A 12702-nucleotide genomic window follows, 5' to 3' on the forward strand; every position below is an offset into this window, starting at 1 on the left:
GAAAATAAAACATGCTAACAATTTTAAGGTCTTCTCAAAGACAACTTCTAAACATAGTCCAAACCCTCCACAATTTAACAACAACGAAGAAAGTAGTTCCTTTTTTGCAGTACTCGGTCAAATTTTACACCAAAATTGTCTATATTTAAGTATAATTAAAGCCAATGAACTGCTTTAAAATGTTCTAATGCTACACACCAATAAAGTTAGTAACCAGAAAATTAAGCTCCAACACTTTCAAAATGTCATATATTCAAATCACTTGTTCACAAAGCACATGTAACTAGTCCTTTCCATAATGTTATCATTCCTGCAGTAAAAAATTTCAAAAGCAAAGGCTTAACTGAGGAGAGTGACCTATTCTACTTTTAGACAATTTGAAGTGCTCAGATTAAGAAATCAGTTAGTATCTTAAAACTTTTTTCCTTGCCTGTCAAAAGTTATGTGAAAATGATTCAACCACTCAACTAAAACTTCACTCAGAAAAAGGACATGAGTGCTGAAAAACCTGAAACATCATCTAAGTACTACAATCTCATTTTCTCATTAAAGATGCCAGTACAAAAATAGTGCCTAGCAAAAAAGATACTGAAAGATTGTCAGTTTGACATAAATAGGGTATATTCAATCTAGTATGCAATCATGTTACAATTATACATAACATGGCTCATTTGTAATCATTCTCATTTGCAGTTTGGAGGTCATAAGACAAACTATGTAGCTGGATTCCAACTTCAGCCTATTAATTTAGAAAAACCAAAAACTTAGGTCAATTGAACTACAATATAACTGAAATACTATTTATAATTAATAGATGCAATTTTTAACATGGCTCACCAACTGGTTCAAAAGGCCACAAGCAAGAATTTCACACCTGCAAGAGAACACATGTGATAATCCTCATAAAATAATATTATGAATATTCATGTGATTTGGGGATTGTCAAATTAAATGCCAAACTTGAATCAGTTTGACTTTGCTATTATCTTAAAATGATTTTTATGTTTCTTTACTGTTAACATGGAAAGCACTAAATTGATCAGACCTTTAATAAAATTTACTGTAAGAATAAAATTTTAAAAAAATTTAACCTACAAATATCTTTCACTTATGAACTTCATATATCTCTGAAAAGCTATAGGTGTAAAACATGTAAAGTTAAATAGGGCAAATATATATAGAGAGAGAACGTGACATTTGCTCTTGAAATAAGTTATAGAAAAATATATAACACCATATATGCAAAAATATACACATGTAAAAATAATTATATGTCTTCCACACAAAAAATGAATTTTAAAAGGCCTAAAAATGTGAAGACAAAGTGAAATGAGACATATCTTCCTATGTTTTATATTTTATATAGAGAATATAATCATGTATTTGTGTAATTAACAAATAAGAAAAAAAGTTTTTAAGTCAAACCTTACTTTATCGTTAGTTTATAATCCTATTGATGTCTTTCAACTAAAAAAAAATTCTGGCCCAATAACATAATTATACTCATATTTAAAAGTATGGTAACTCCCTTTTCAGTATCTGCTTTAAAAAAATTAATTATCCTGAGCCAGCTCTGATTGCCTAGTGGTTAAAGTTCAGCATGCTCCACTTCAGCAGCCCAGGTTCAGTTCCCGGGTGCAGACTATTATCACTCATCTGTCAGCAGCCATGCTGTGGCAGCAGGTCACATAGAAAACTAGAAAGACTGACAACTAGAATACACAACTATGTACTGGGTCTTTGGGGAGGGGGAAAAAAGAGGACATTTTAAAAAATACTAAGAATTATCCTATGAAATAATACTACTTCTCTAATCTAATAAATCTTACTTTTGCCACTCAAAGAGCTAGTGAGGCATCTTCAGAAAGTTCAAAGGAATTTATTTTTTCTTGGTATTTTTAGTGCTTTTTCAGGCAGTTTTACACTGGAATTACTAGCTACCTTCATTTTCTACAGCATTAATAACTTAAGATCCTACCCTAAAACATGACAGATATGTCCTAACATTCTTCACGGATTTACTGGTAGTATCTTCATTTTTGAGTTCTGATTCTAAACACATAACACACATTTGAAAGGAGTACATGGTAAAGGATCTCAAATATGTTCTATATTTATAATGTTTTAAAGAGTTTAAAATCAGGGCTGTGAAAAAATATTTTCAAGCAGGAACAGACACACAAAGTTGTAAATTTACCACTACTGATAAAAGAAAATCAAGGCCACTTTGAAAATGACAATTGCAGGGAAGAAGACAGCAAAGTTAGACAAACAGGGAGTAGAGGACACACACAGAAGTACGGAAAGAGAAAGCAGAAAGGGAGAAGCAGAAACATGTTCTTTCACATGGTGAAAGAGATACATATTTTGAGGGTGGAAAAGGATCAGAGGAACAATGACTTCACTATACATCACACCTCCCAGAAAACAAACAGAACTATGAAAAAGGCACCAAAATACACACTAGTACCTACATACGACTGGAAAGCTCAAAAATTAAAAGAGGTAGCTGGGAGAAATCATCATGTGTAAAAGGCCAGAGAAGGGGCTGTGGAGGGCAGTAACTGCATTTCAACTCCGTTCCTTCTTCCCATATGAAAATAAGAGTCGTTCTTTTCCTGACCACTCATCAAATTTTCACACAGCATATATTAAAAAGAGAGAGAATGCGAGGCCTTGGCTTTCCAAAATTAAAATAGCAGATTACAGGCATACAGCATATCAGTAAACAAATAATTATCCAACCGGTAATTTATTTAGAGACCTATGGAAAATATCGCAGAATGTTAGTTTAAATAAAGATATAAAAGTGTGTGCACATGCATATTTAAGGTAAACTACCATAAAGTCAAGAATACAAACCTTCAATAGCAAGACCACTGTTTTGCCTCTAGAGGGCGAACTTGGTCTTCTGGAAAACTCTAGACAAGAGAAGTTACTTTCAGACTTTACGAAAAAAAAGTTAAAATTCAAGATGTTGAGATAGCAAAGATTCCCAAGCTTTCTTGGTTAACAGTGCCCTTAGTGTCTCAGTAGTTTTTTCATGGTCCCCTCTAAACCCACAGAAATATTAATCATTCTGTTAATAAGCAGTTATATCCAACAATTTAATAAGAATTTATGTCCTAACACTTAGTAGCCATTTGAAAAAATAACACACATAAATGAAAGAAAAAAGTTATATTTTATTCTTAAATAACCACAACTAATTACTTTTGGGCGTGTATGTCTTGTGCACTGTACAATTCCACAAACCTCGAAATCAGATTGGAGACCATTACACTCATTTCCTGTTCCACATAGATTTTTGCACAGTATCTGATTTTTATCACAACATCCTCAGAAAAAACCAGATTCACAAAGATACAATGCTACAGAAAATAATATAGTGCCATTTAATGTTGAAATTGTGTACTATCTCAAGCTAACAGTCTGTACTGTATCTGACAGATGTAGGGTATCACTGAGTTCGTTAGCTGCCGCCCATGGGGTGCCCGGGCACACAGCTGGGGAACCACAGCACTACAGTTTTAAGTCCCAGCAGCTAGATAAACTAGTCAATATTTTAATTACTTGTAAATAAAATTAATTATAACGTATTTTTAAAGACCTAAAAATTCTTTTATTACTGGGGAAACCAGTTTTTCTTTTGAGCAACAAAAGGAACACTATTAAATCCTCAAAGGAAGATATTTTTTCCAATTTGAAGGACGATTATTGCCTTAATGTGATTAATTTTATAAATGTTGGTTGTGTTAAATCTGATAAACTACAACTGGGAAAGACGGAAACAGGAAATTTATTATATATCTCCTTAGGAGCAACAGCTTCTCTGAACTTAAAAGTGCTGCAAACTGATTCAGTCTCATTGCTTTCCAGTATCATTGACTTCCTAGTGTGGAGGAGCACAAGTTCAGAAGTCAAGCGAGATCTGAAAGTCATAAGAACTCAAGAATATGGATATTAAAACAGATATTAGAAGAATTGGCTCCTAAATTATTAGAAACAGATTATATACCCACCCATCTCACAAAGTCCTTGGTTTAGACAGAACGCTAGAAAAATGACCAAGGAAGGAGTCTAATCTTAAAATCTATTAAGTTTTTGCTTTTTACTGTTTTATCAGTTCACAACTACCTATATCCATAAAATAAGTGCCATTGGCAAATGCTACCAAGTTCACCTAGAAGTCAGAGTATGCGGTGAAAGTGGTTAGCTAAGCACAAAAAAAAAAAGCTATCCAAGGAATAACTCGGAAAGAAAACCAAACCAGTGTTCTGTTTTCACAACCATAAAAGACAAGTGAAAATATGTCATGTTTAAAAAAAAAAGGTAAGGCTAGTACAAATATCTATAATCTCAAAAATTTATATGTAGAAAAATATGAATAAAAATGGAATATGGTTAATTATCAAGAAAAGAATATTTGAAAAGCTAAGACAAATCACATGGCTACATTAGTACTTACCTGCTGAATGATTTTGGAAGTTTTCTGCAGATTTTCTCTGGGAGGGACTTTACCAAATAATTTCCAACCAGGAGCACTATGGACAACTGATTTGAATTCCTTTGTCCTCTTTGAAAAAAGGTTTCTGAAACACAGAAAAGGTACATGAATTGTGTTTTTGGTAACCAGAGAACTATTTAACAATAATTTTTAAAGTATCTTTATTCCCAGGACAAATCAAAATATTTTTAAATGAAAATTATTTCTACTACTTAAACTACTATTAAACTAATAAGACTCAATTAAGACTATCTGGTTTATATAAAAATATTAGAAGAATCATCAACAGAGATATTAGAGAGAGAAACAAACTGGGAGAAAAATGAGCAGTAAACAAAATGTAAATATTTGCTTTGAATCAGCTACGAAGTGTACTAGAATTGACTATACATATACTTGAGAATAAAATCCAAGAACTGGACAACAAAAAAGTTACAGACAACTTATATAAAATGGGTAAAGGATTAAGTAATACAATCTTTTGGGAAAATACCATTTAACTATTTTCACTAATAATTTGTTACTGTTTGTAATAAAACGGCATCTACTGACCCTCCACTGCTATAATTATGTATATGTAAATTGTTTTCCCTAGGACAAGTATGCACAAGAAATCTTATTGCAAAAGAATCAATATATCACCAAGGAAGAAAGTAAGTATCTCTCACTGAAAATCTAAGAAATTTGCACAAGGATCAAGGATTTTACATATTATCTCCACGCTCTTACCAACCAAATTAAGTATCTATTGCACACATAAGCAGGAATGATATTCAAAATATATATCCATCAGAACAGCATGACGAGGGCCCCATGGACGAATCAGAAAGGTACTGATGAATCCAAGTGAATATCAACCCTTCATGTAGGCTGTGATATAAATGATCGTTAAGAAAATTTTAAATTTGCACATACAGTTACAAACAGTTACAAATTATGTGAAGTTCCAAATAACTCAGCTTGTCTACACTCTAAACATCATATAAACATATCTGTTCTTAAAAGTACATTATTGTGATGAGAAGGTTCGTTTTTAATGCATAACGTCAAGGCTATTCTTCAACTTTAGAAGGGTACCAATGCACTCTTACAAAAGAATGTGAGCTAATTAATAAAAAAGAAACATTCTCATTCCCTTGGGTGTGCAGTGGAAGTGAACTAATGACAATGTAGAGTAATTTCTACTTATGATACTCTGGAAGTTTCGTCTCAGAGACCCAATTCTCTACCTTATAAGAGCTCTAGGTTGGAGGTTTTCAGTAATGATTATACTGAGGACTGGAATATTCATAATGAACAATTTCAAGCCTCAAGGGGTAGTCTACTAATTTAAACAATATTTGGTATCTTGTGTGAAACTTAGCAATTTATTGCCTTGTAAATCCATATTCACCCTGCAATATATGCTCTGTGATAACAGACAGAATTCCTATGACCTTTTCTCCTTTAAAACAAACATGAAACTGTTAAGCTTTCTCAATAAAGAGCACTGAAAGGACATTGCAGGAGGAAGGGGCTCTCCTGTGGTTTCCAGCTGCTGCAGAGTGGGTCAGTGGTATGGGTGTAAGGACATCCAAGAACTCTGTTCAGTCAGGTGCCCAAAACATGAAGTCCCTTAGCAAACTTGCAGCCTTAGCAAACTCAGCCTCAAGATGGCTTTCCTGCAGCCTTCTTGAAATGGAAATGGCACCCCAAAGGCTTCCTTGCAGCACTGATAGATACACCAATTCCCTCTGTAAGCTCCACATAGCTGACCCGTACTCCCTGGACAGTTCTCACCAAGTCGTGCTCCCCCTACAAGACCCTATGTGGCCTACCTATGCTGCAAAGGTTTGCCATCCAGCCATGTTAAACACAGGAGAAAATCTTTGTCATTATGGTTTATGCAAAAAATTCTTAAATATGACATCAAAAGCATGATCCATAAAAGGAAAAGTTGATAAACTGGGCTTAATCAAATTTAATACACTTGCACTTCAAAAGACATCAGTGCAAAATGGAGGAGTAGGAACATCTAGAGGTCAGTCCCTCCACAAAGGAAAAATTGAAAGAAGGATTGGAATCAACCATTTTAGAACTCTAGAACCTTATCAGACACTTATAACAATCGGGGGAGTGCATGAAGGGAGAGGCTGCTGATCTTTAGTAAGTGAATGGCATGTGTGAACCAATTACCATCCCCTATTCCTCAGCCCCTCCCTCCCATAGCAATGAGGACAGCAGCCTATGTTCCTGGAGTAGTTGACTGGTGCCAGGAGGGATAGGTGGGATCACATCCTTCTAAAATTTGGAGTTGTGCATTTTGGTTGGCAGTCGCATTGTTGGCAGTGCCCTGAGGGACCTGCAAAGGCACTTGTATCAGTTTCAGTCCTCTCTGCAGCAGTAGCTTCCAATGGTGGTATCTATCAGAATATTAAAAGAGATGGAACTGTTTTGTCCCTCTCTCTGAGCCAGACATTTAGGGAAATCTTTGCCAGGTCACCAGCTGACTGCAGAAATAACAGAACAGAAACTTGTGACTGCACAAAATTACATTGATCTAATCATTGACCAGAATCAGATCTTTAACTATAATCTTGTTTCAAATCTAAAAATCCATAAATTGCTTGTCTCCTCACAACAAAGTGTGAACAGGTAGTGCTTATAAGGAGAAGAAAAATAGGATTTTATTCTCTATACTAGAAATGCAGAGTTTCATATACAATAAATTAAAGCAGAGTAACCATAAAATAGAAGAGCATAAGCATTTTTTGTCCAAATTCAATGAAGCACAGCTTCAAATACTGTGACCTGGCTGAGAATACAGACAGAGGAGCAAAATGAGAAGACTACAAGTTTAAGATGCAGTTATATCAAAGACAGTAACAACCACCGATCAGAAAATTCTCCATGGGCAGAGTTTTACAAGGAGCCTTCGGAGGTGGTTATGTCTCTATACCTTTAGGTACAATTAGATATTGTATTACTACCAAATATCTTCTTATATGAAAAACTAGAGGCTACACATACTAATCCTGTACATCATACCTTTATAAGTTACAAAACAGTACTCTTTATAAATCATAGCCAAAATGCCAAATATACATGAATCTTTGAGTAAAGACTTAATTTCTTATGCCACTAAGAAATTCTGAATTGTATTTTCAGGTTATCCTCTGCCCCAAAAAGTATTTATAATGTAGCTAAATGGTATAGAGCTGAAATGAAAAGTAATTTTAAAATATTATTATGAGTATACGGAATTGTATTAAAACAACATTACAGATTAAATGGGCCTCTACCAGTTAGCCTAGGAAGAGAACACTACTTTATTAAATTTTAGGGGGGAAATACAATGAAAAGGTACACAAATAGTCCAAAATTGCGTCTTACTGTATCATTCTTCTCATACCCCATCCCTTGTACCCCAATCCACTGTCAAGGTACTGGTAAAGTTGAGGTCTCAATGCAAATAATTGTGTGAGACTAGGTTCCTCTTCATCACCTTTTCGAACTGAACACAGACACACACTCACACACATTCTTCCCTTTTTCCTATCATCCAAAATATTCAAATTTCTTAAATTTAAATTAACACTAAAGGCTTCTTAGCAAAACAAACCAAATGTGTTCAAGCACTCTCACACCAAAGAGAGGACAATTCTTTCTCTCTGAATTCCAGAGGTAGAGCTTGAGTGTATGAATGAGATTTATACTGCAATGTTGGGGAAAGAGCCCCTTATTCATCTCCATCCGCGGGGTTGAATTTTGGTGACAAAAACTGCAGCCTAATAGCAGAGAGAATACAGTTTCTTCTGCTTTCCTTAAATGAGGCTGTTGCCTCTGCACTCCTCTGCTCCCCAGTCCCATAGGAAAGGCTTGCTGTGCTAGTGACTAGCTGGATATATTTAATTGAGGCAACGTATTAGGAGGCCGACTGCAGCCAAAGGTATGTCTTTGGATACAGATTTCATCAGTATTAAAGCTGATGTTTTGAGGTCCCATTTGTCTGTGTTCTATGTCTTTTTTTCTACTGATTCCAAACTCAGATGGGCTGATAAAGAGATGTCACTTACTACTTTCTCCCTAAATCCCAAGAGTCAAGTTATTATAAGTTGAAAAGTGTCTTATTGTTTCAGATAGACTGGAAATATTAAAAACTACGTGTTTTCCAGTTTAGGGAGTTTTTTTTAATTCTGTGACACATCTTGGCTGTATGTACAGAGAACAGGAAATGGTAGTGGCAATCCATCTTTCCCCCACTAAATTCATTCTCAACCCAGTCAACACTATGTTTACATACATAACTATCTACACACACACAGAGAAACAAACACACCATTTTCCATTCTCTCCACTAATTTGTGTCCACTCTTTTCAGCAAAAAAAGTTGAGAAAATCTGTTGCACCAGTTAAGAAATAGCACCAGTTGAGAAAAAGTAGTTCAATGTCTCTATATTGCTGAAAACATAAAGAAGAAAAAAGGCACACCAAGAAGAAACTTATGAGGGGACTAGAACAGAAAGAGTCAAAAAAAAAGCCCTAGCCTTCTATCTTAGTGGCTTTTACAATAAAGGTTGATGAGTGACTCTTGCTTATTAATACTTGTTAATATTTGCTTCACATATCTGTGTCTGTTTCATTTTTCCAAGATTTCTTCATTTCTTTCACCACACAAAGAGTTACATATAATGTAAGAGTCAGACCACTTGCCTACTACACCTTATTAAAGGAAAACACTAACTAAAAAGAGGTAAAACTTATTTACACCATGTAAGTCCTCTGCTCATGATTTCTAAAGTAGCAAATCTCCAGTGCTTGGGTCTTTCAGACTTGGCAAACTCACTTATATATCTGAGACAAAACCATGTGAATTCCATGGTTTCTCAGACTGTGGAATTTGACACTATAGAAAACTGTGAATACCTAATCCTGAATCTTCTTACTGCCAATAATACTGTCAGCTCTAGCAAAAAAAAAAAATTCCACTGTTTTTGTGTAATATTTATGTCTATATGACTATTTCAACTTTTTAGATTCATTAGATAAATTCTAATCATCACTTAAATGGAGTTATACATTAAAAAGGGGTTAGAAAACTTTTGCAAACAGGAAAGAACCAACTTCAATCAAAAGAGTAACATCAGGTTAAAAACTCAGGAATTGTGACCTGATCTTCAAACTCTGTCTCAGTAGAAGTTGGACTGCTGAAGACACATCAACTTCCTGGACTTTGTACTTAAGTTTCCCCAAAGTATAATAGAAGCCAAAAAGAAAACATTACCTAGCGATCATGGAATGCCACAGCTGACTACATAACTAATTCAAAGAAGTATAAGTACTGTCTTTTTAAAATTCAGTACTTTGGCTACGATTGAGTATTTTGGATTAAAGATCTGGCACAAATATTACATTCTTTCCAAACCTCAATCATTTTTCACTGGAAAAGGACTTTCAGCTGACTATACGTAAAAAAAATACTTTTTTTTGCCAGCTAAGTTAGGCTTTTTTTTAATTCCAAGAATTTTCTTTTTTAGGCTGTTTCTGAATCTTGCCTTTGCCATTATTACAAAGCCTAAAAATAAAAAAAAAAAAATACAGAATTTTTTTTAATATACAGTGCTTAACTAACCTAATTATTTTCAGAGATCAGAACTATCAAAAAAGGACAGAATCCATATTATTTACTCTGTCAAAAAACAGAATTTCAAGGCTGAAAGTCAAGGTTATAATTTAAAAGAAAAAAAAAGGTATTTTAGAGTTTCCAGGGACCTTAGAGAGCAACCAGGTCAAAGGTTCTTCATGAAGAATCAATGAACCTACAAGAATGGGCTAGAGGAGGTCCATAAGCCTCCTCAAACTGTACACACAATTTGAAGTAAACGATGTACTAATGAAAATTTTTCCTGGGCAGTCGTCCACAGCTTTCATAGACTTCTCCAAGGATTTAATGTGCTACCTCACCACCCCCAAGAAAGGTTCATGAGCCATTTGGCAAGGTCACAACGCTAGTAAGTGTTTGAGCCAAGTCTCTTGCACAGTTCCTTTTCCTTCTAATCACACTTATTTGCTCACGCCCTCCACAGAACAATCAAGATTAAAAGCTTCAGCGGTATCCCTTATTCTCTTTCATCCTACACTGTCAAAACGCCTCTGATTTTCACTTGAGCAGTTCAAAAATATAGATTACTTTCTTTTTCCTCCTGTGTTCATGTTAGCAAATCACCTTATAGTACATCTTATTTCCTACAGTAAATAAGTTTCAGGCAATATCTTACTGATAGAGATCTCTTTATTTTGTTGCAGGGAGGGAACAAGATAGAATACAATTAAAGGGAAAAGAAAAAAGCAATTATAAAAATATTCTAGCTTTTGTACCACATCACCATGTACTAAACGATTCATGAAGAGAACCTCCACTGCTTTAAGCCAGTATAGTAAGTAAGGCATTCAGAGGGAAGACAGAAACCACGAGAAGAAGAAAAGAGGAAGGATATTGGGAAGAATTTTTAGGACAAGAACATGAGCAACAAGGAACAACATCAGCAAAATATGACAAAAATATTCCAACCGCCAAGAGGTAAGCTATATTTTAATCTAAGAGAAAGTTGGAAAAAAGGCAAGATAACAATTGATAACGATGAATAAAACTAACCATATCTGTGAATACCTTTCCAGTTATGCCTCTTGTATAAATAAAACAGAAACTATGTTAGCGTTCTTGTTTACAATAAAAGTAAAATATCTTCACATATATTTAATCTTCATAATGAGTACAGGGTTTCTTGTTGGGGTGATAAAAATGTTCTAAAACTGACCGTGGCGACTGCAGCACAACTCTGTGAACATACGAAAAACCACTACCCATACATCTACGGACAGCTTATTTTCAACAAGGGAGCTAAGAACATACAACGGAGAAAGGAAAGTCTCTTCAATAAATGGTGTTTGGAAAACTGGATAACCACATGCAAAAGAATGAAAGTAGACCATTATCTTACACCATATACAAAAATTAACTCAAAACGGATGAAAGACTTGAATGTAAGACCTGGAAGCATTAAACTCCTAGAAGAAAACACAGGCAGTACACTCCTCAACACCTGTCTTAGTAGCATATTTTCAAGTACCATGTCTGACCTGGCAAGGGAAACAAAAGAAAAAATGATCAAATGGGACTACATCAAACTAAAAAGCTTCTGCACAGCAAAGGAAACCATTAACAAAGTGAAAAGACAATCTAACAAATGGGAGAAGATATTGGCAAACCATATATCTGATAAGGGGTTAATATCCAAAATATACAAAAAACTCATACATCTCAACAACAAAAAAAATGAACAACCCAATTAAAAAATGGGCAAAAGATCTGAACAGACATTTCTCCAAAGAAGATATACAAATAGCCAACAGGCACATGAAAAGATGTTCAACATCATTACCTATCAGGAAAACGAAAATCCAAACTACAATGAGATATCACCTCACTCCCGTCAGAATGGCTATAATTAACAAGACAGGAAACAATAAGTGTTAGAGATGTAGAGAGAAGGCAACCCTCATACACTGCTGGTGGGAGTGCAAACTGGTGCAGGCACTATGGAAAACAGTATGGAGACTTCTGAAAAAATTAAGAATAGATCTACCATATGATCCAGCTATTCCACTGCTGGCTATTTATCCAAAGAACGTGAAAACACGAATGCATAAAGATACCTGCTCCCCTATGTTCACCGCAGCATTATTCACAATAACCAAGACTTCGAAGTAAGCTAGGTGTCCATTAAGAGACGAATGGATAAAGAAGATGTGGCATATATACACAACGGAATATCACTCAGCCATAAGAAATGATGAAATCCGGCCATTTGTGACAACATGGATGGACCTTGAGGGTATTGTGCTACATGAAATAACTCAGAGGGAGAAAGTCAAATATTGTATGATCTCACTCATAAGTAGAAGATAAAAACAATGACAAACAAATCATAGAAACAGAGATTGGACTGGTGGTCACCAGAGGGTAAGGGGGGAGGAAGAAGGGCGAAAGGGGTGATTAGGCATGAGTGTGGTGATGGATTGTAATTAGTCTTTAGGTGGTGAACATGATGTAATCTACACATAAATTGAAATATATAATGACATACACCTGAAATTTATATAATGTTATAAACCAACGTTACTGCAATAAAAAAATTAAAACCACTGAATTGTAC

The 12702-nt window shown here is 34.8% G+C and overlaps 1 protein-coding gene across 4 annotated transcripts in view; it reads right to left on the minus strand.

Annotated features, from left to right (window-relative positions):
• TBC1D12 (TBC1 domain family member 12) overlaps nt 1-12702 on the minus strand; it is an 83359-nt gene that overhangs the window by 48717 nt on the left and 21940 nt on the right. For 2 of the 4 annotated variants that reach the window (XM_014864680.3, XM_014864679.3), the window contains 2 exons: nt 4469-4592; nt 838-874 (listed from right to left, as the gene is read on the minus strand). Coding sequence is in view for 1 of the 4 variants with exons in the window: in XM_014864677.3 (XP_014720163.1) it covers nt 4469-4592 (124 nt within the window). In the remaining 3 variants the exon portion in view is untranslated. Of the gene's footprint in view, nt 1-837; nt 875-4468; nt 4593-12702 lie in introns of those variants that run through there. The other 2 variants (XM_014864677.3, XM_070486883.1) reach the window with 1 other exon arrangement.

Source organism: Equus asinus, chromosome 2 (genome assembly GCF_041296235.1).
Source record: "Equus asinus isolate D_3611 breed Donkey chromosome 2, EquAss-T2T_v2, whole genome shotgun sequence".
Lineage (NCBI taxonomy): Eukaryota > Metazoa > Chordata > Mammalia > Perissodactyla > Equidae > Equus > Equus asinus.